At 46.7% G+C, this 22,507-nt stretch overlaps 1 protein-coding gene across 1 annotated transcript; it reads left to right on the top strand.

Annotated features, from left to right (window-relative positions):
* The first annotated feature begins 17,905 nt into the window (after positions 1–17,905).
* CHST7 (carbohydrate sulfotransferase 7) lies at positions 17,906–20,533 on the top strand. Its single transcript, XM_035314986.1, has one exon. It carries the CDS (start codon positions 18,204–18,206, stop codon positions 19,623–19,625), a length of 1,422 nt encoding a protein of 473 aa, XP_035170877.1. The 5' UTR covers positions 17,906–18,203; the 3' UTR covers positions 19,626–20,533.
* Positions 20,534–22,507: the final 1,974 nt, after the last annotated feature.

Below are 22,507 nucleotides of genomic sequence, written 5' to 3'. Positions count from 1 at the left end.
ACATCAATTCTTAATAAGGACTTCAGATTCAACCCAGTACTTGTGGGTGAAATTTTCAAGTTCAACAGAAGAACATAATTCAGGAAGAACAAAAAGAGTGTATAGAGATGTGTTGTGTCAGGAGATTTTAAAAGACAAGAGCAAAGATCGGAGAGTGGGCTAAAGATGGTCAGATTAGATATTTCCAATGCAGCATGAGTCGCCTTGGGCTTGTAGCAAACGGAGAAGAACAGATGTTTCTGGGTATGAGTCATCCCATGTGAAAACTGGTATACGTACTAATTAAACCAACCTGCACCTTGAAATTGCCAGTTTCTCTCTTTTGACTGCAAAGGGTGGACAAGGGTGATCAGCCTTGCTGTAAATGTTTCTAACATGGATGTATAAAACCAAGTGACAAGAAGTGGGGTTTGGACCAGAGGACCTCCAGAGTCCGTTACAGCCTCAACCATCCTGTGATGCTCTGAAGCCCAGGCAAAGTGTCTACATGTAAAACTGGAGTAGCCAAAGTCAGCTACCCCCAAGGCTTGTACACAGACCAGCTTTATGCCCAGCCTTTTGTGGCATTTGAAATGCTAACAGGAAAGTCATGAAGGGTCAGGGATGTTACTGCTTCATTTACCCATCTAGGTAGAAAAAATGCAAACTTTGACAAAATAGTATGTGCAGATGCTCATTAGCAGATTGTCAGGTAAGCAAACCTACTGAATGGTCTGTTTACAGACAACCCTACTTTTGTTAAGGTGTGCCGTCAGCCATTGTAAAGGACAGACATGAAACTGTGCCCCTTGGGAACTGAATACACAACATTTTACATGATGAGAGTTAGCCAGTTACAAAGTAATCATTTTATTATCCCTGTGTGACCAGACCAACACATGCTGAACTGGTGTCAGAGCTGCTGAGGAATGTCAGTGCCTTGGGGTGGAGCTGCAATAGGAAAAGGGAAAGATGGAGGCCTGCAACCTAAATTGCCAGTTTTGTGAGGGGCCTGTGATGGCCAACGAAGCAGCTAACTTGGAAAATGCCACCTTATTTGCCTGTAAGTCTCATCCTGCCATTAATTTCTGAAAATAGATTAGCTCAGAGGAGTAAGTGTCGTTATCTCCGAGCTGTTTATGAGTCAGAGATTAAAGTGGGCTGGTAGGGTGTGAAGAATTACGGAGGTGTGAGGAAAAGTGCTCCTCTGCGACTGCTGTCAGATACAGCATGTAGCTGCCACATCGATTGTTTGCATTACAGAGGGAAAGCAATATCCTTTGTAATCATCACACAATTTGTTTTCCTTATTTTTTAAGTCTGTTTTTAAATCTGATTGGCTAGGCCACCCAGGAGTGCCTTGACCTCTGATTACCGTAATTCACACCAAAAAATCCTTAAAATGTTATCCATGCTTTTCACGAACTTGGAAAAAACAACCAGAAGTAACCTTTCTCATGTGTCCAAAACATTGCTAAGTACGAAGAAGTAACCTAGACAGATGGACATCCATGGTAGTAGACAAAAAGCTGCACAGATCCATTTACCCAAGCATTTGGTGTCGTGGGCATCACTTCCAAGTAATGGGAGGCAAGGGCGGAGAGATGCAAAGCTGGAGATGCCCTGTCAGAATAAAAGAATAACACGTAACAAACAGGGACATGCTCACAACTCCGCAGCTCAGGCCAATGTGAATGGGAAATCTTCCTCTGAAGGGCATATGGCCGAAGAAAGGTTTACAACTAGTAGGGTGCAAGGACAGAAGAAAGAAAGAGTTTATATTGCTCTGTATGTCCTTCCCCCTTTTGGCACTTTTAGCTATAAGAATTTTATCAGTAAACCCAAGGAAAATGTTTAGGAATGAAGTGAATGAAGAAAGAATTTGTTTCCCTAGTTCCCCACCCCAGCAAACTTACATACCATAACTCAAGAACTGTATCCCTCTCTGGGCTGTAAGGTATGCATTCATCTCCTTAACACAGTTTTTATCCCTGCTGTGGTTAGCATTTTTTTCTAATTCATATCCCTAACAATATGCATTTACTATCTGAGCAAATTTTGTAACCAGGCCAGGAACGTGGCAAAGAGGAAATTGAGAAGGAGAAGAAGGGAAACCAAAACATCAGAATTCTTGGTGATTTCTGAAAGCACTCCTTGTCTTACTGAGAAACTGATAGAGAAAGAACAACGGATCCATTAGCTTGGCCTTGACAATTGTATATTTAACCCTTTTATTGCTTTCTTGATATATTCAGTTAATGAGGGATCTAATTCTCCAATGTGCTGTGCAGTTCTAAATCAGGAGCTCATGGAAGGTAATACGTGTATCTTTCACTGTGCTAAATGGAGCAAACCAGCTTATGTGGCAAGGGAGTAAAAGATATAACAGACCTATTTACTTGAATATTTAAGGTTGGTCATGTTTAATTTCTTAGTTCCTCACAAAAGTATTTCCTCGCGTTCCTAGCCAAAAGAAATGTTTGTTATAGCCAGCGATCGCTGCCCTGAATGAGCACACAGGCTGTGTTGCTGGTCAGCACTTCCAACTCCCGTGTGTGGGATGAGCTAAGGAACAGCAGCAGCTGGGACAGCATGGCCAACAGGCAGATGTGAACCAGGAGGAAGTCTCAGAAACATACACTCCTGTACTCAGCATCAGCAAGGACACGGTGCAGCACCAGTCACAGTGAAATACATTGTCTTGTATGCTGCAATCCCTCCAGAGTATCTCACTGACTGAACAAGCAGTGTCTCTAGGCCTGGCCAGTGACTCTTCTGGTGTCTGGTGCACTCAACGCACTCTAAAATGTAACAGACACCTGAAAAAAGAAACCCAAGAAGAGGTTTGCTGGTGAAAGCAATGCAGGATGAGCTCACAGCCTTCCAGAAATTATAAAATAAAAATAAAAAATAAAAAAACATAGGAACATATTTCCAGCATGTTTTCATAGCCTCCTTTATTTAGCTGGTTTTCCATCTTGTCCTGAAGCATACCTTCATGTTTGGTTATTTCTCTCCCTCTGGGATCTGCTGTGATGCCGTCAGCAGTTATGTGTTTTACAGGTGCCAGACCACATTCCCACATTCTTGGCATTCCAGACCTTTTCAGTTTCTGAAAGTGGGGCCTGACCTCTTCTCCCCAGGAATCGCTATGGACCCTCCTCTGGGCCGGCAGAGCCCCTGCTTTCCATCCTCTTGGCCGAGCTCTGATTCACTGCTACATGACTTTTTTTTAAACTCTCTGCTTTCCATGCTGCCTGAAGTTGCTTTAAGCTACTGAACCCCATCACTTATTAAAAAAAAAAAAAAAAAAAAAGTGATAGTAAATGTCACAAATGAAGCACCCCTGCCTTTGTCAGTAAAGTGAATTCTGCATAGGTTTGCCTGTAATAGCTGTAGCAAACGGAGCTGCAGTCCTGGGAGCCAGAAAAGGCCAGCCCTGTGACCCATTTTAAACACACAATCACTGATTCCTGGTAAAAATCTCGTTATGGACTTCTATTTTTTTGAATAACTGCTGAGGAACGGATAACAGCATATCTTCAAATTAAATCCAGTTCAATAAATAGTACAAAATTAAATCATTCCATGTCTGGTCTGCCTTGAGCTGTACTTAAACCCTGTGCACGATTAACAGATTAGAATGAGAAAAAAAGAAGCTTAATCTGTCTGCTGCAGAGAGACTTTTATTCCTCTGTGCTGCAAATTGTTGTATCTCTAGATACTACAGCAGTCAAGGTCTGCCTTTAGGTCTCAGCAGATGGTGTGATTAGAGGAGCACTAACTTTCTGATTTTTGCTGGAACCTGAGTGTTCACGTTGTGTTTTTTTAATGAACCTGTGTTACATGCCCTTTTCAATTCTTGCAAGAGACATATGAATGTAGTGATTATATTTATTACAATAGCATTCCCAGTAAGGATCAACACAAACACTTAGAGGATCAGACTTGGAAAATAACCTGTCCTATTTCATGAATTAATTCTGTATAAGAGAAAAGCAATGGCATCCAGATGCCCTGAATCCTACTTGAATGCCTTACCTGTAACTACACACTGCCTGCAGTGTGACTGTAGGTTACTCTTTGAATTAGTATTCTATACTAGGACATTTAAATCCTAAGTATTCCTCATCAGGGACTTTAATTAACAAAGCTGCTGTTCCCTACATTCATTTTCTTAAATAGAGCCTGTTTTTATTTTTGACAAGCTGCATAGCTGTATGAATACACCACAGCACTTAAAATAAAAGTACCCATATCAGATTAACATAAGGCGCAATCTAAGAGAATATGTGCTGAATTTTTCTGGTGCACTGGGAGCATATTTCACTTCCAGCAGAAACAGAAAGAAGAGAGTGCTCAGGGTTTTACAGAATGAAGCCACTACATACTTGAAATATTACACGCATTGTATATAGCACTGACAGCAAAGAATATAGGTCACACATTGAGCCCATACTCAGTGACCTGGAATATCACCACATACTCTTTGGCACCTAAATAACCAGAACATCACTAGCTTTATTTGCATTTCTTATCAGCAGCTCGCAAACATATAGGGGCATACCTGAAAAACATTGAGATATACAGTCACATTCACATATTTTTAAACATCAAAACAAAACAAAACAAACAAACAAAAAAACCAACCTGCTGTTCAAGGTGGTTTTGCAGTCTGCTCTGATACAGAGACGGTGGGTAGTGTGGAGGTCCAATTGTCCACATGGACATCTTCCAGCTGTCTGTGGGCCTCAGATTGAGTACAGCTATGGTGGGTAGAGTTCACATTTTCCACATCTGTGTGCACCTTCCAGATGCTTGTAGAAGCATGACATGGTACGGCCTAGGGCTGTGTGTTTCTCTCTACTCTTTGATGTTTCTCTCTACTCTTTGATGAATGTCGTGTGACAAGGACAGAGAGGGCCAGCAGCATGCTGTGCACATAGCCACTGAATTGCTAGGGCTGGTGCCAGGAGTTCTGTGGGGCCCAGCTCTTGGATACCTTGGGGAAAAGGATGTGAAGCTCTCTTCTGCCCATGCCTGTGGTGTACTTGTAGCTCTCTGCAAGACAAGCACGGGGTACCAGCTGGGGCTAGCTCATCTGTCCTGCAGAGCGTGGATGACTGTCCAGCTGAGTGGTGAGGAGGGAAAGGTCTTGTCACATACCTTTCCAGGAGCCTAGCTGTAATAATCACAAGAAGCAACAAAAGATGAGCAGCCACCCTCCATCACCGTAGGCAGCCCCTTCCTCACTGGCCTTCCTTCTCAGCCCATGCTCACCTGGCTCCTTGTCTGCCAGCTGGGGCTGGCCACGACACAGAGTCCCTGCCCTGTGACACCGCCACCGCCAACACTCCGCCTGCTGTGACATGGCCATGATGTCACCAGGCCTGGTGCCCAGGATTATTCCTTCATCGCTGTGACATGGCTTTTCTGCCTTATAATGAGAAAAAACAAATAACCAAAATGAAACAAAATACAACAGCATAAATTGGTAATGCTGGGGAGGGAAATGACATAGCTGTGGGATCAATTTCAGTGTAAAAGAGAATTAAAAGCAGCAGGTACTTCCCACTGGGTACTTCCCATTTTAAAGATGTGTGGTACTTGCTGCTGAGATTTGTGGATTTGAGGGCTAAATTCTTCAAGAAAAATGCTTGTTGAGTTGCCTGAAAGTGATATTTCATACATTTGACATTAAAAAGACGTCAATGCCCAACCCTGTGTATGCGAGTGACTGGCCATACTGAAGGTATCTCATTAAGACTTGCATATTTCTTTCCCTGAAACAAACCAGATTTTGTTGAGGGCTTTCTTACACTGTCCATGTCAGCTGAACACTAGCACAAAACACAGAAATAAGCTTCCACCTATTTCATTCACTGCAGATTATTGCATCCTCTTTAACTGACAGGACCAGAGGCCCTGGGCACACACGGGCCCCCAGGAGGCTCCCCCTGAGCCCCAGGCAGCACTTCTGTGCTGTGCGGGTGAGGAGCCCTGGCACAGGCTGCCCAGAGAGGCCGTGGGGTCTCCTCCTTGGGGATCTCCAAAAGTGGCCTGGAGATGGGCAGGTCCTGCTTGACGAACCTGATCTCCTTCTATGACAAAGTGACGCGCTGGGTGGATGAGGGAAAGGCTGTGGATGTGGTCTACCTTGACTTCAGCAAGGCTTTTGACACCATTTCCCACAGCATTCTCCTCAAGAAACTGGCTGCTCTTGGCTTGGACTGGCGCACGCTTCGTTGGGTTAGAAACTGGCTGGATAGCCGGGCCCAAAGAGTCGTGGTAAATGGAGTCAAATCCAGTTGGAGGCCGGTCACTAGTGGCGTTCCCCAGGGCTCGGTGCTGGGGCCGGTCCTCTTCAATATCTTCATTGATGATCTGGATGAGGGCATTGAGTGCACCCTCAGTAAGTTTGCAGATGACACCAAGTTAGGTACGTGTGTCGATCTGCTCGAGGGTAGGAAGGCTCTGCAGGAGGATCTGGAGAGGCTGGACCGATGGGCCGAGGTCAACTGCATGAAGTTCAACAAGGCCAAGTGCCGGGTCCTGCACCTGGGGCGCAATAACCCCAAGCAGAGCTACAGGCTGGGAGATGAGTGGTTGGAGAGCTGCCAGGCAGAGAAGGACCTGGGAGTGATGGTTGATAGTCGGCTGAATATGAGCCAGCAGTGTGCTCAGGCGGCCAAGAAGGCCAACAGCATCCTGGCCTGTATAAGAAACAGTGTGGCCAGCAGGGCTAGGGAGGTGATCGTCCCCCTGTACTCGGCTCTGGTGAGGCCGCACCTTGAGTACTGCGTTCAGTTTTGGGCCCCTCGCTACAAGAAGGACATGGAGGTGCTCGAGCGAGTCCAGAGAAGGGCTACGAAGCTGGTGAGAGGCCTGGAGAACAAGTCTTACGAGGAGCAGCTGAGGGAGCTGGGCTTGTTCAGCCTGGAGAAAAGGAGGCTCAGGGGTGACCTTATCGCTCTCTACAGGTACCTGAAGGGAGGCTGTAGCGAGGTGGGGGTTGGTCTATTCTCCCACGTGCCTGGTGACAGGATGAGGGGGAATGGGCTTAAGTTGCGCCAGGGGAGTTTTAGGTTGGATGTTAGGAAGAACTTCTTTACCGAAAGGGTTGTTAGACATTGGAACGGGCTGCCCAGGGAAGTGGTGGAGTCACCATCCCTGGAGGTCTTTAAAAGACGTTTAGATGTAGAGCTTAGGGATATGGTTTAGTGGAGGACTTGTTAGTATTAGGTCAGAGGTTGGACTTGATGATCTTGAGGTCTCTTCCAACCTAGAAAATTCTGTGATTCTGTGATTCTGAGCAGGGCTTGGGGCTGGTGGCCTCCAGAGGGCCCTGACAGCCCCAGCCACTCAGTGATTTGGTGATTCAGATGTTTCCTCCAAAAGTGCCTGAACAAATCAGAAAGCTACTGGCACACAGAATTTTTTGAATGGAGCAGTGGGATTTTAATTTATTAAGCTGAATTTAATTTAGTGTCACACCCTGAAATCCCCATGTGTGCCTACAGGCTACATGGCCAAGTCAGACTGTGGCCTGAGGTACAAAATCCCAATGACAATTAGTGAATGCCAGCTGTAAAACCGGTGTGGGCTAATGAGTACTGCAGTGGGGTGATAGTACATCACCTGCAGCTGCTGAGGAACTAGCTCATGAGAAGAGAAAAGCTTGCCTGGGAATAGGTTTATATATCAGACGGTTTCCTCTTAGTAAGCTTTCATAGAATTTTTCACTATCAAGATTTCAGACAGATCAGGTGATCCATGACCCAGTTTTAAACAGGAAAGTTACCCCACCTGTTGTGTCAGCAAGAGCACGGATGGTCATCTGCTTTTAGATAATACTCAGGAAAAGCAGAGATGATTAAATTAATCATTAGTTCTTAGGGTTTGTTTTTGTTTTGTTTTGTTCTGGGGGGAGTGAATTTAAGTTTGAGCAGCTGGCTTTGTTGTGTTAGAGGCTTTTTGCAGTAGTAGTAATTTCTCTAGTGACTTCTGCTCAAATGTTCCACAGAACATTGGCAATGTGTTTTTAAGACCATTCAGTGTGATAAGGCTGTGTTGAGAATTTAAAAACCTGATCGTATGTGTGTCCGTAATATTGGACGTTTTTCTGGAGGAAGACATCAGGACAATGGAGTCTGTAATATGAAGAACAGCGAACAGTTTTAATTTTTTTTTTGCTTAAAAATTATTGCATTTTTACAAGTCGGTGGCCTACTTCAAATTCAAGTGGATACAAGTCTTCATGAGTCTCATACCTAAGTGATCTAGAAATCTTGGAGGTTGAAGCATATATGTATCCAACCAGCCATTTTATGTTTGTCCAGAATGTCTAGCCAGGGAACAGTGAGGGCCACCAGGATCTCGAGGAGTGCAGAAGCTCAGAGTACATCATCAGGGCTCTGGCCAAAGCTGCTGGGAGGTCCCAGCCAGTGGGACCAGTGAAGTGATTATGTAGAGCTGAAAATTGTAGGCTTGGGGAAAAAAATAGTAATAGAAAAAGCTGACAGTAAGGCTAGGCATAGGAGAATGAATGTGAGAAAAATTTCCCCTGATTTAACGTGATTCTAAATATTTTCATAAAGAGAGCCTCTACACTACTTTATGCAGCTCAGATTACCTAGAGATCTGAGACTGTGCTCTAGTTTAATTAAGGTCTGTTAGGATTTCCACTGAAATGATTTTGCTAATGTTTATATTATAAAGGCACCGTGCCAGTAATGTGAGAATAACAGGAGTATCCTGTCATCATAGCAAAATCCCCTCATCACAGCAAAAACTGAAGGGAGTTCTGCAATCGGGCCTGAGTTTGTGGTTCAAAAAAGAATAGTTCTGCTTTTCTGTTCAGCTACATTTTATAATTTATTCACTAAAATTCTCCAGTCCTAGGCTGGATTTCTTGTTCAAACTCAAAGTCATGTTTAGAGTTTATATAAGGAAAGGTTTTCACGCTATTAATTGATTTGGTATTGATCAAATTGATTTTAATCTCATTTTAGTTTTAATTGTTTTTATTACAGTTTAATATTATATGTTTTGGTGACATCTTTTATTGATTTAATTTCATTGTGTTTTGACCTCTAAATACAGTTTTCTACATCAGAAATGCATAATAAGTTGCATTTCTGTCAATAGGTTACATGTGTTACATGAGTACAGAAAGGCTGAAGGGCTAGGGCAGACACCGCCCTACCAAACGAAAAAATAATAATAATTGTTTTGTATTGATAAGTTTATGATTCCTGCATCAGCATCCAAAGTGGAAGCAAGAGTCACTTTCTGAGGACACTGCTTCTGGACTAACACAGGCTGACACAGGGTGGTACTGAGGAGCAGACAGCTAACGTGAACAGCAGAACTGCAAAGGTGAAGACAGGAAATCCCCACGCAGGTTTTGTTGTTAGTTATTTTCTATAATCTGTTGTAAAACCCACGTTACTCAAAAAGAGACTGAGAAAATCAGTTATTTTTTTATTCTTTAACTGCAAAATTATGCATCTTAAAATGACAACAGAAATACAGTAGTCCAGTTCAATTGCCAAATTAATTGGGATTAAAATATTAGCCATGTGCTGTTTCATTTAGTCTATTTTTTTCCAAATTGAAAGGGATCAATTTGTTTTAAACTTAAAAATCCTTTCACACCTCTCACTTCCTGCAAGTACCGTATAAGATGTTTTGGATTGCAGTGAAAACCTGTGTATTTTTAAAGCGGAGAAGCTGACTACTTACATACTGATTGATGATGAAGGTACTGATGACCGACTAATGTCTATCACTTGAACATTTGAGATGTATCGCTATAATTTGCTATCAAATTGCTTTGATTTTCTCTTCTGTCTTCTGGCAGCACAAATTGAGACAGAGAACATCTACCAAAGCCACGTAGTTTGGTGTTGATGCTAGTATTTACTTTCATCATGAGTCAGTTGGAGGCATCGCTAATTAAATCAGGAAAGATGTTAAAGCTTTCTGCTTGAGCATGACATGGAGCAGAAGGAATTGTGGTCAAGGCAGTAAAACTGAGTCCTGCAAAATGTAAGGGTGGTACTCAGATCACAGGGAACTCTAATTTGGGTCATGTAGGGAAGGAAAACAGGTCTCGCAACACAAACACAGATAATTTTAATTACTTTAATTGTTTTTACAGGAGCTGTTTAAAGAGATGCACAATTTTTTTCAGGTCTCCCGCAGGATAAAGATAAGTTAACCAAGTAAATAGAAACAAGACATCTTAGATCCCAGACAAAACATTTAAGCAAACTGACCCATTTGACTTCCTTGCAGGGTAACTGCCAGGCTTCCCCTGGGAAAGAGGGATGGCACTGAGCAATACCTGGGTGATCCCTAGGCATCATCTGGACCCTTGAAGTCAGTAAAACCAAAGTACGGAAAAGTGATTGATTATCATTATACATTTTATATTATCATTATACAAAGCCTTTTTGTCAGTTCCATAAGGTGAGATACATCAAAACCAAGGTACTTGTGGATGGAGACGGTTGAAGCTGTGAATTAGAGAAAAAAGAGTCATAAGAAGAGCAACAAACAAAATAGATCAAGAATAAGGGAACAGAAGTTAAAGTTTCCCAAAACACGGGGCATGACTGGACAGACTGATACCCTTGATGACTATCAGTAAGACTCCAGGGCCCTGGACAGTTGGAAGGCACCTGTGTTCTCCTGCCCTGCTCTGTGTAACTGGGAGGTGTCTTTCAAAAGATGGCTCTAACCAGAGCTTCAAAGGAGGTCCTAAGTGCTTCTCATCAAGCAAAAGTCTGCTATGGCTGAGTGATGCAAGAGGTGAGGTGACACCATAGCTAAGAAACTCCTTTATTTCAAGTCACCAACTGTGAGTTTGGGTAAAATCTATTCAGAAACCGTTTCACCAAGACAAAGTAGATAAAACCCCACAATAGCTGAAAGGTAAAGGGCCTGTTCAGCTATCTAGAGTTGCTTGGTTCAGAAGCAGGCACAACTTTTTGCAGTAGAGAAGTTACTTGAGTCAGTCCCAGTACCCAAGAGGACACCTCCCTCCTGCAAAGCAGCTGCTGGTGTATCGAGGAGACCAAGCAGAGATACATCCTTGTGATGCTGGTGTTATGCTTACTTTGGGGAGATGAGGAGAATACATACACCCATTGTACACTAACCCTTACAAGACAAAACCCACTAATGTGTTTCTATTCTTTTAGCGAGTACAGGTGGGAGAGCCTGGGCCCTGTAGCAGTGAGTCAGCCCAGATGTAGGTGGCTATCCTGCACGCCACTCACAGCGACTTTTGACAAAAATGAAAGCCAAGAGCACAGAAAAAACATCAGTTACAAGATGCCAGGCCCCTGAGGGCACCCACAGATCTCACTGTCCCTGCCCAGCCCCTCAGGACTCCCCACACCCTGCCCAGGGCCCAGGACCCCACTTTGGCCTAGCCCAGGGCCGTCTCCAGGGAAGGTCAGGATCGAAGACATCCTGCTTGAACAACAGGTCACAACTCAGAGAGACGTAGCTGTGGCAACAATTTCAAAGACTTAAAATATTTGAAAATGTTGTAAAACTTTCTGTTTTACCAGTAGTCTTACAGTATTTTCAGGAGGTGTGTCTTAACAGCAGGTTGAAGGGGAAATCGCACACACAGCAAAAAAGAAAAAGAACATTAAAACCACAAAATATGGCAATTTGTCAAAACAAGATGTAAAACAGGGGCTTCCTTCCACTTCACCCCAGTATCAAAACAAATGTGAGAAGCCCACTGTAGCTCCCTGCCTTGGTAGCAGGTGGGACGGTTCTCCTCCCTGGAGGCTGGGTGGCTGGGCCATCCAGCGGGAGGATCAAGAAAACCCCTGTAGGCAAGAGGACTGAAGACAGCGAGGGCAGGATAAAAGCAAAGCTAACAAAAAATGTAGCAAAGACTTGGAGAAAATTTATTGCATGCAGAGCAGTGGTATGGGGAACTTTAATATCTGCTCAGCTGATCAACGTTGTGGACAGCAAACTAGAGCAGCCTGATTTGACCCATTCAGTCCTACTGTCAGTAATACCTACATGCTCCTCTCCATAACACAAACCCAGCAGCTAATATATGATGCAGGAAGCCTGCCTGGGGAGAGAATAGTATATATCACCCAAAGGCGGTAGGCAGAATGGGCAGGAATTTCTCCTGGGCAAAGAACAAAAGGAACATTGCAGAAACTATGCTGAGACCAGCTTGAAGCTTTCAGGCTGAATTTATACACTTTCTGCCTGAGCTGAATGGTTCAAGTTAATTTCCACAGAAGCTCTGCAACTGCATGTAATATTTGTTGTTGTTCAGCTAGAACATTAGTTCTCTCTTATTTGCAAAGCAGCTACCATATCCTGTAATGACCTTTTACCGTGTGGTTTTATGTTCACCACTTCTCCCCATTATTATTATTTTTTTTTTTCTTCTGCCAGAGTGCTGATACCGAAGGCATCCTTTACTTCTTACTCCCACCTGAGCTCAGTCCTGACAATGCAGTGTGCAGTTACCAGATGCCTGCCCTGAGGCTGTGAGACAGCTGTATCCTGTCCTCATTCTGCAGTGTCACAAAACAAATACCTCTTACCTCTGAGAACTACAAATGTGTGATGCAGAAGCAAATATTTGTGACAGCTGATGAGCATGTTAATGCCATTATTTGTTGCAGCAATTCCCAGACATAGACTCAGAGTCTGCACGCATCTGGATGTGTGTGAGATCTACCACAAAATGTTCTGTTGTCCTCACAGACAAATAACATGTTTTCTTTCATAGAATAAACTGTATATAAAGTTTATTTTAAACTTTTAAGCAGGAAGACTTTCTTTTAAAAGTATTGATTTCTAGTAGCTTATGATAAGCTAAGTTGGGCTCAGCTTCAGGTGGACATGCCAAGGACTTCTGCCCAGGAGCCCCATTTGAAATGGTAACACTGGAAACCTTTGGCAGGATTGTCCTGCAAGGCCTGAGGAAGTGTGCTGAGCCAGTGTGCAAGGTCTTTGTTGACAGAGGTTACAGTCAAACCAACATGGTTTTCATGCAGTGTTTTAAGAATATAGATATGTTACTAAATGAATTGTGTGTTTCAGCCACATAGTTATGCTATGATGCCCAAATTTTGTACAGCTTGCATTGAAAGCCCAAAGGAATAACAGCGAGTTTTAAATGTTGCATTCATTAGGCAGCTGGAAAAAAAAAATACAGACTGCTGACTGCCCTTCAAATTGGGAAACCCCAATCAACACAACAAAACCAGGAGAGACTTCCTCAGGAACAGCCAGTAATGACAGCCAGGAAACTAGACTAGTCTCCACAGGTCACAGCAACCAAGGAGTTTCCCAGAAACACCACCTTTTTGCCTGTTAACATTTTCCTCATAAAAGTTAGATCCTCTGACACAAGGATATACAGGAATAGATTTCAAGTGAATTATACATCACAGCATTTGTCTTTCTCCCATAATGCATAGTAATGTCTCCTGGAAATTATTCACATAAGAAATTACAAATTTACAAAATAATCTTTAGAAAGCCGTAGGGACAAATATATACAGCAGGTGTGGTGATTGAGCCCTCAGCATTTTCATTTACGCATGCAAGTATGAATTTGCATGTAAGACTAAAATGACTGAAAAAGCAGACAGCTTCTCAGCCCAAAGATTACATTCTGTGCATGAAAGTGTTGAGTTATGAAGGCACAGGAGACCTGCATGTAGTTTGTGGCAATGGCTGTCTGAGGGATTTTTGAAAAAAAAAAAAAAAAAAAAATCCCCTGTTAAAAATAGGTTTCAAATCTTCTAGTTAATTTCTTCGCTTGACTGAACTGCAAAAGATTTAGTTCCCTAATTATACAGGCACAATGGCTTAACTTGTTGAGTTGCGAAAGCTTGCTGTTATTCTTAATCAGCATCTTTAATCCTGCAACAGCATGTCTGCGGCAATGAGAGAAAACAGAAAAAAGATTCGTGGTTTCTGCCATTAAAACTTGTTATATCACACCCGTCTTTGTGTTGAGGCACTTCTTGAACTTGAAACTGTGAGACTGAATGCATTCCTGTTGGAATAATCCTTGTTCAGCATCTACTGTGAATTGTCAGGCTCAGGGAGGCTTTCAGGAGGTGCTGGCTATTCGTGCACAAGCCCATTGCTTACTCCGTCGCTGTTAAGGGGATAATAGAGTATACTCTGCAGTGAGAAGCCTTAAATACTTCAAAATAGTCACCCTTGGCATAGCTTGGAAATACTTGGTTACATTAACATCGAGTTTTAGTGTGGAATATATGTTTTCTCCTTTCATCACTACTTAACTGATTAATCTGAATTTCCAGAGTAGCATCTTCTATTACTTTCAATGAGGGCATTATCTTCCTTTCTTAGATGAAGTTAGAGGAGCTCAGAAAATCACCAATTACATGAAATGGACCACAATATGATTTTTTTTTTTTTTTTTAATTTTGACATTTCAAAACCCGTATCTCCCATTCTTGGTAAAGCTTATCATGGAAAACCAGAAAAGCAAGCTAAGTCCACAGGAAATCCCCACCCTGACACTTACAGTGTACCGTATTAATAATAGCTTAATCTTTAAAATCTGGAAGTGGAAATGGAATGACTATGGTTCTTTCAGCCTTGCTGGGTGCCTGTCAGGCCGAAGGCTGGTTTGTTGTTGCTGGACCATGCTATTGAACATCCCTGAACCCCCAAAGCAGGCTGCAGGCTGGTTTGGCTTCATCCAGGCACTTCCCCACCCCTGCCACCCTTCTCCACACAGGCTGCTGGTCCCTAGACTCGGGGCACCAACCTCTGCAGCGGTCTCTGGGGTCTCGTAGCTTCCCACTCCTACACAGGCTGCTCACCAGCCCCTTGGCTAAAGTCTCCTCACATTTCTGCTGCTCCTTTTGTCTGCCCCCCTCTTCCATCATCTCCTCTAGATCTCTACCGAGTCCCTCAGAACTCCTGTGATACTGCTGGCCTTCTGGAGGCTCTTGCTCTCTGTTCCTCTTCGGGGGAAATTCCACTGCTGTGAGCCCTCCTGCGCAGGCAGGGACAAGCCATCAGGCTCCTTTTGCCACCTGCCATCCCGCTACTCTCAGACATGCTCCTTCTTAACCAGGAGCGAGGAGGACCGGTCTCACAGGCGAGGCATGTGGTACCGCACACGTTGAAACATCTGACGACAAAGAGCCTTCAAAACAGGCAAAAAGAATTAGAGAAAACTGTTGTCCCAGCTTGTCAGCTTCTTTAAGCTTTTGAAGCTGTCATTAACCACGGACTTCCTTTTGGCTGAAGTCTGTAAGTGACAATATGTGCGAGCGCAGTGCTCATTAACAGCCAGGATGTTTGAGGCTAATGCTCCTCTTGCAAAGCGTATTTAATTTTATCAGCTAATCAAGTTATTTTTAATCAAAGTGCTCTTTGAAAATGACAAGAGCACACATGATCTGAAAGATGAACAGAGAGAGAGGCAACTATTTCTATTTTAAAACCTCTGACAGAAATTATTCCGGGGCTGAAGCACGGCATCCCAACATCTACTGGATTTCTTGACAGTCACAGAGCTGTGGGAGACGGAAGAGCAAAAATTAAGCTAAAAGAGATAACACACAGGAAGCCAGTGCTGTGTTAGATTGAAAGCAGCCAGTGCTTTCAGTGACAAACTTGGAAACGAGAATGGAAACACTGCTACACTAAACTATGCCGAACATGCTAAATGTACGTACTTTTTTTTTTTCTTTATATAATAGTATAAAGCACAGAATTATCACCAAGAAAGGGCAGAAGCTAGATGCCAAACAGGCTGCTTCATGTATGAACAAAGAATCTATCTGCCTGCCTCTCTCCCTCACTGAATTATCGTGCTCTTCTTGGAAGGAAATGGAGCTCATCTGTCTATTTAAGTAGTGACTTTATGATTCATAGAAAAGCCTAAATGGGGGAAATCGCCCCCCTTATCGGCACTGTTAGTGTCAAAGACAAGACAGAGTCATAGCGAACTGAAAACCAAGACAAGCCATGGCTGATCTCCCAGTTATTTTAGGACCCGCAGTCAGCTCCTGAGTATTCAGATCTGATACTTCTCATGACCCATCGCAAGGCTAGGAAGAGGCGATTTCAGGTTTGTGAAAGCTCCTGATCGGCTGCAGCATGAGTACCAGCTTTGTTGGGATTTGTGCTCTCTCCCCACTCCAAAAACAAAAGCAAATAAAAAAAAAAAACAACCCCAAAAGAACCAAAGCACTCATTTACAGGCTAATCCCGCTTCAGCACAGGAGCCTCGCTGCAAAGGTGCAGAACGAAACATTTACTGCGATTCTTTTTTGGTTTGATAACCTTTCGAGAACTTCCCATGTTTTTATATTCGTAAAAACATAGCCTGTGGTAAAGTGATTTGCGTCTTCTGCCTTTTCCAGAACAGTAGCCATAGAAGTTTGTAGCCCCGTTGTCTGAAAATAATTAGTGTACTGCAAGCGTATTTTTATTTCTATGGTTTCTCATTTGTCTGGCAGGCCATCTTACCCTGTGCAATGTCATATAATGGGAAAACCCTGGTAGCTCACATATAACCACACTCATCTGTACTTCTCAGGATCCCGTCCTGGTAAGCGTAAGTTGGTAAATCCTCCAAAATTATTATCATGCATGATGTCAACCATGCTGGAGATACCTCTTCGAAATACTAGGTAAGCATCTACTTTGTATAGGTCAAGTTTTTTGGCAAGCCCATGACCCATTTTTGGCAAGTATGTTTTTATTCTGTCCTCCTCCTTTAGATGTGTGAGGGTCTAGATGAAATCCTGGCCTTAACAAAGTTGGAGCTGAAGCTCAGGCTGATTTATCTGACTGTTTAAAATGCCCAAAGCCATAATGACTGTAAACAGGGAGATGTATGTTGGGACGGGAATCAGATGCCATCATTTTGACATTCTTCTGCTCAGGAGTCCAGGAGTCTTGTTTGGCTTCATCTCCTCACTCAGCACGCCATAAACTGCAGGAAGCCAAGTCTTTAACACGTACTTAACAGAGGTCAAAGAAAGTGTTAGCAGGCAGGCTGCTGGCTCACCACCTGGACAGAATAGGAACGCTCTTTTTCTCTCCCCTCACTCTGTGTTACCAAATAAATCTGAAATCAGGTTATTGGTTAATGTCTACTCATTCGGGCAGAAAAATGCACAGCAGTTGCAGACTGTGACTATACGCTTACACTACAGAAGGAGCATTTTTAGAACCTACGTGACTGGGGGTCCTTTCTGCGTGCTGCTACGTGTGGTATCGTTGGTGAAGGCTATGGCACGTGCCTCACCACAGGTGACTACACACCGCACAGACTGCTCTGGAGGCAAAAACATGGCACGCCGCGGGTGAGAACCATGTCATCCTGGCTGAATTTCTCTCTGAGTGCTGTGCTTAGTTATTGATTTCTACGCTGCCTCGAGGTTAGGACCGCCAGCAGGACGGGGACATCACCGCTCCGTCAGGTGCACAGGGGATCGTGACCCACCTTGTTCATCCCGTCAGCATCTCCCCGGGGCAGGCAGGGGCTGTGCTGGATATTGAGGCTGTGTGCTCGTATTTAAGCACCCGAGGTCGACCTCCTGTTGGCTGTCCGGCTCAAATGAAGAGATTTATTTAACCTATTCTAGGAAGCCTAAAAAAGTGGATGCCTAACTCGGAGCCGGTAGCGTTAACGCTCCCTTTATAAGCAAGGAGAGTGGCTGTCAGAAGTGCATCAGGTGCGCAGCTGCTCCTCCTGGGCGTGAGGGCTGCAAGATCCGCCTCACCGCCAGCCCCCAAACCCAAACCCTTGCGGGACAGCCCCCTCGGCTCCCCTCCTGCAGCACGCCTCAAACCCACCGCAGCCTCTAACGCGCCTGAAAACACACCCGCACCTCGCCTCACCGCCTTCATCGCCTCGCCGCCTCCGTTCCCCGCCGAGCCCGGAGACGTCGGGACCCGGCACCGCTCCTCCGGAGCCCGGCCGAGCCCCCGGCGCTGCGGCGGGGCAGGTGCGGCCGCTTCCGTGAGGAGGAGAAGAGGAGGAGAGGAGGAGGAAGAGGAGGAGGAGGAGGAGGAGGAGGAGGCGGTGGCGGTGCCCGTGGGCGTGCTCCCGGCGGGGAGGGCCGCCCGGAGCCCACACCCCCGCCGCTAACTTCGCCGCCTTCCCCGCCGAGCTCCGCCGAGCCGAGCCGGGCCGGGCCGGGCCGGGGCCGCCCCCCGCCATGAAGGGCCGGCGGCGGCGGTGGTGCTGGTGCTGGCGGGGGGAGCCGCGGCGCTTGGCCGTGGCGCTTGGGCTGTACACGCTGCTGCTGCTGCTGCTGGTGCCCTACGCGCTGGACTACGGGGCCAGGCGGGCGCGGGCGGACGAGGAGCCGCTGCTGCGGCGCTGCCCCAGCCTGGAGGAGGCGCTGAGCGAGTGGGGCTGGGAGCAGCGCCCGGCGCCGACGGGCGACGAGGAGGAGGACGACGACGAGGAGGAGGAGGAGGACGGAGGGGCGGCGGGGAACGGCACCGGGGCGGCGGCGGGCAAACGGCACATCTACCTGCACGCCACCTGGCGCACGGGCTCGTCCTTCGTGGGGGAGCTGTTCAACCAGCACCCCGACGTCTTCTACCTCTACGAGCCCATGTGGCACCTGTGGCAGGCGCTGTACCCCGGCGACGCGCTCAGCCTGCAGGGCGCCCTGCGCGACATGCTGCGCTCCCTCTTCCGCTGCGACTTCTCCGTGCTGCGCCTCTACGCCGCCCCGGCCGGCCCCCGCGACCCGCTGGCCCCCGGCTCCCCCAACCTGACCACGGCCGGCATCTTCGGCTGGCGGACCAACAAGGTGATCTGCTCGGCGCCCCTCTGCCCCGCCGCCCCGCGGCCCCGCGGGGAGGTCGGCCTGATCGACGGCGCCGCCTGCGAGCAGCGCTGCCCGCCGCGGGCGCTGCGGGAGCTGGAGGCCGAGTGCCGCAAGTACCCGGTGGTGGTCATCAAGGACGTGCGGCTGCTGGAGCTGGGCGCCCTGCTGCCGCTGCTCAGGGAGCCCGGCCTCAACCTGCGCGTGGTGCAGCTCTTCCGAGACCCCCGCGCCGTGCACAACTCCCGCCTGAAGGCCAAGCAGGCGCTGCTGCGGGAGAGCATCCAGGTGCTGCGCAGCCGACACCGCGCCGAGCCGCGGGGGCCACCTCGGCCAAGAGGACCCCCCGGCCCGCTGCCCCCCGGGCTGCTGGGCGCGGGTCGGGCACCGCCGCCGCAGCACCGCGCCGAGTTCTTCCTCGGCGGAGCGCTGGAGGTCATCTGCCAGGCCTGGCTGCGCGACCTGCTGCTGGCACGACGCGCCCCGTCGGGGCTGCGTCGCCGCTACACGCAGCTGCGCTACGAGGACCTGGTGCGGGAGCCCCGCGCCCAGCTGCGACGCCTGCTGCGCTTCGCCGGACTGCCCGTGCCGCCCGCCATGGAGGCCTTCGTGGTCAACATGACCCGCGGCGAGGCGTACTCCTCCGAGCGGCCCTTCCTCATCTCCGCCCGCGACGCCCGCGAGGCCGTCCACGCGTGGCGGGAGCGCCTCAGCCGCCAGCAGGTGCGGCAGGTGGAGGCGGCGTGCGGCGAGGCCATGAGCCTGCTGGCCTACCCGCTCAGCGCCGACGACGGGCGGTAGCGGCCCCGGGACCAACACCAGGAAGCCCCATGGCATGGGGGCCTGTCTGAGACAGGGGAGCGGCGGCCTCATGGGCCTCTGCCTTGGTGTTGGCGTTGGTGGACACGCTGGCGTTGGTGGACATGCTGGTGTTGATGGACATGTTGGTGGACATGCTGGTGTTGGCCTTGGCGTTGGCACAGGAAGGGACGGAGGTTAGAGCACCCGCTGGGTGCCGAGGGGGCAGCGAGTGCGGCTGCTGAGGTGATGATGGAGGGGACACGTTTTTGAGGTGTTCGGTAAGAGATGTCCTCGGGGGACAGCGCCAGACTCTGAGGCCCACTAGATGTGAAACTGTGACCCCATGCCAAGAAGGGGGGGGGGTGTAAAAAGTAAACAAGAATGCTGTGTTAAATTTTTAAAATCCCTCGGACAACAACTCTCAGTAAGGAACTGGAGGACTCAAAAGTTATTAACGTAAGAGGATCACCCTTTCCAGAGCATGAAAACACCTTGTGTTCCACTGTATTGCTGTTAAAACACTTAAAGGAGGCTTCTGTGAAATCCGTGGCGTTTATGCACGGCCCGACTGCCGGAGTCTCGCCTGTACCACGGGAGGACGTCCCGCTGAGGGAGGAAGCCTTGGTGTTGGCGCTTGCTGAGCTCGTATCCCTGTGAGCTCTGTCTGCGTGGGTGGCTTTGTCTCTTTCCCGTTCTTAGTTGCAGTTCCCCTCTGTCCCTTGGAGCGCTCGGGTATTTGGTTGTAGGAGTGGGGAAAGTGTTCGGATGCTTAAGTGTTTTGGAGGTGTTCGTTTCAGAAATTGTGACTTTTCTAAAGAAATCCATAACCCTTTTGTAAAATAGGATATTTTAATACATTCCTGTAGCTTCATGGTGATATTCACGTGCAATACAGGTGACTAACGTGTTTTTTGCAGACACCCGTAGAGATAACTGTAGCTGGAAGGTGAACTCTTGATACTTCCATTTTGTTTCCTCAACTGGATGAGAGAATCACTTTTCTTCCCTGACTTCCTGACTGATACATTGTGCTGTGCGCAGGTTCCCCTGCTCACATCCCTTCCGAACAATAACATCCTCTCAGCTGGTAACTCGTGTGCTTGGACAAAAGCAAATGCTTCCTAACAGGGCTGAGCACATTCATCTTGGCAAAAGAAGCTCCCAAATAAAAGTTTGTATTTAAGGGAAAAAAAAAAAAAAGGAAAAACAAAACAAACAAACAAAAAACTCGAAGTTTTATTTTGGGATTTCAGATGATATTTTTCTGCAGACTTGCTGGAGCTTGTATGAGAAGGGTGTGCATGTGTGTGTGTATGTGCAAGCATCTTCATTCTGTTTCTCAATTTGGGGATAGGAGGTTTAAGTGTAACGTGAGGACACAGCGCTGTAACTCGTTACGGACTGCTTTTGAGTCCGTTCCAATCCGACGGCGTCTCACTGGCACTGCAGGAGTGTACGAGGCTGTAGGGACGCTTACATGCAGTCCTCCAACACAGACTGAGAACACGAACTTCAAACTGAGGGTAATCCAGGCTCAAGAACAAAGCTGTATTTATATAAAGTGCTGGAAATAAAGGCAGTTCAAAGGAGTTACGCTGTCTGACAAACATTTGCATTGCACTGCGGTTGTTCAAGCTTTGCGTATTGCGCTGTAAAACATGCCAGGGTGTTAGGGTGAGCCTTAATTTATTTTAGCTCTTTTCCTTCCTTGCCCTTCCCACCCAAGGGTACGTTAGCGGTACAGGCATTGCCGCTGTCATTGTCTGAGGAAAAGTACAGGCATAAAAGTGTTTTGGGGTAAATCAATTAATTTCATGGCAGCATGTGTCATACAGTTGTGCACGCTTTGGTTTCTGCTGGAGGTAAAACTTGCAGGGGCTCATTTTGGACTGAAACGACCTTTGTATTATCTAAGGGATGTCTGTGTTCTGCTGTAGGGAAGCACGAGAGCAGAGTCGGTCTCTGGATGTTCTGTTTAGCAGTGGGATTTGTTTAGGTGAACCATACCTGTCCTGATGCCTTGATAACCTGTGTCGGGTAGCCTAATTTGGAAAACGCCCAGCCTGGCTTGTACGGACAGGTTTGGGAAGAAAATACGATTTTATCGCATGCCAAAAGACAGTACGGTACTTATTTCCTTGCGTCAGCTGGGAGATCAAAATGCAGAATAGCAGATTTGTTTTTCAGCACGTTGCAGTCCCAGGGTTGTACAGTGCAGCTGTTGAGCATTCGCTTCACCTTGGCCAGGAATCTCTTCTTGCCACTGCGGGTTGTAATGGTCTTTCACGGAAGGTTGCTGGAAGTACATGCTTAGCCTCAGCAACTCATCGTGGTAAGGCAAGAGGTGCTTTCAGCTGAAAATATCTACTAACTGTAGAGTGCAGAGTGTCTTCTGAAATAGTTTCCACGCTTGACAGAGATGCATTTTCTGTATCCATATTTATTTTTCTCGATGGAAGTTGCTCCCTGATGCAGCTTCTTCTCTTTGCTAATGATTCATTCAATTTTTTTCTCGCCCCAAGCTGTTCTAAGACCCAGCGTAGTTCCTGCAGGTTTTTCAGTGCTGTGAAAAGGGCTCTGTTCTGCAAAGTGTACAAAAATACAGCAAGTGCAATTTCCGCTTTGCATTCAGGGCATGAGGGTTTATTAGAAGACTGTAAAATGATGAACGGGGAACATATGAAGTGGAAAAATGAAGGAGTAGCACAGAGCAGGATCTTTGAGCGGGATGTGCAAGAGCATCCAGGACTGGGCAGCAGTTGCCTAATGGCAAGTTTGAGTGGTTTAGACTGAGATTTGGGGAAAGTGTATGCCTGCGTTACATTGCCAGAAATGAATTAACGACTTTAATACATTAAGCCGTGGTGGGAAATGGAAACAAA

The sequence above is a fragment of the Oxyura jamaicensis genome, chromosome 1 (genome assembly GCF_011077185.1).
Source record: "Oxyura jamaicensis isolate SHBP4307 breed ruddy duck chromosome 1, BPBGC_Ojam_1.0, whole genome shotgun sequence".
NCBI classification, from domain to species: domain Eukaryota; kingdom Metazoa; phylum Chordata; class Aves; order Anseriformes; family Anatidae; genus Oxyura; species Oxyura jamaicensis.
Note: the sequence above shows the minus strand (reverse complement) of the source record. Positions and strands in the feature narration are given on the sequence as shown.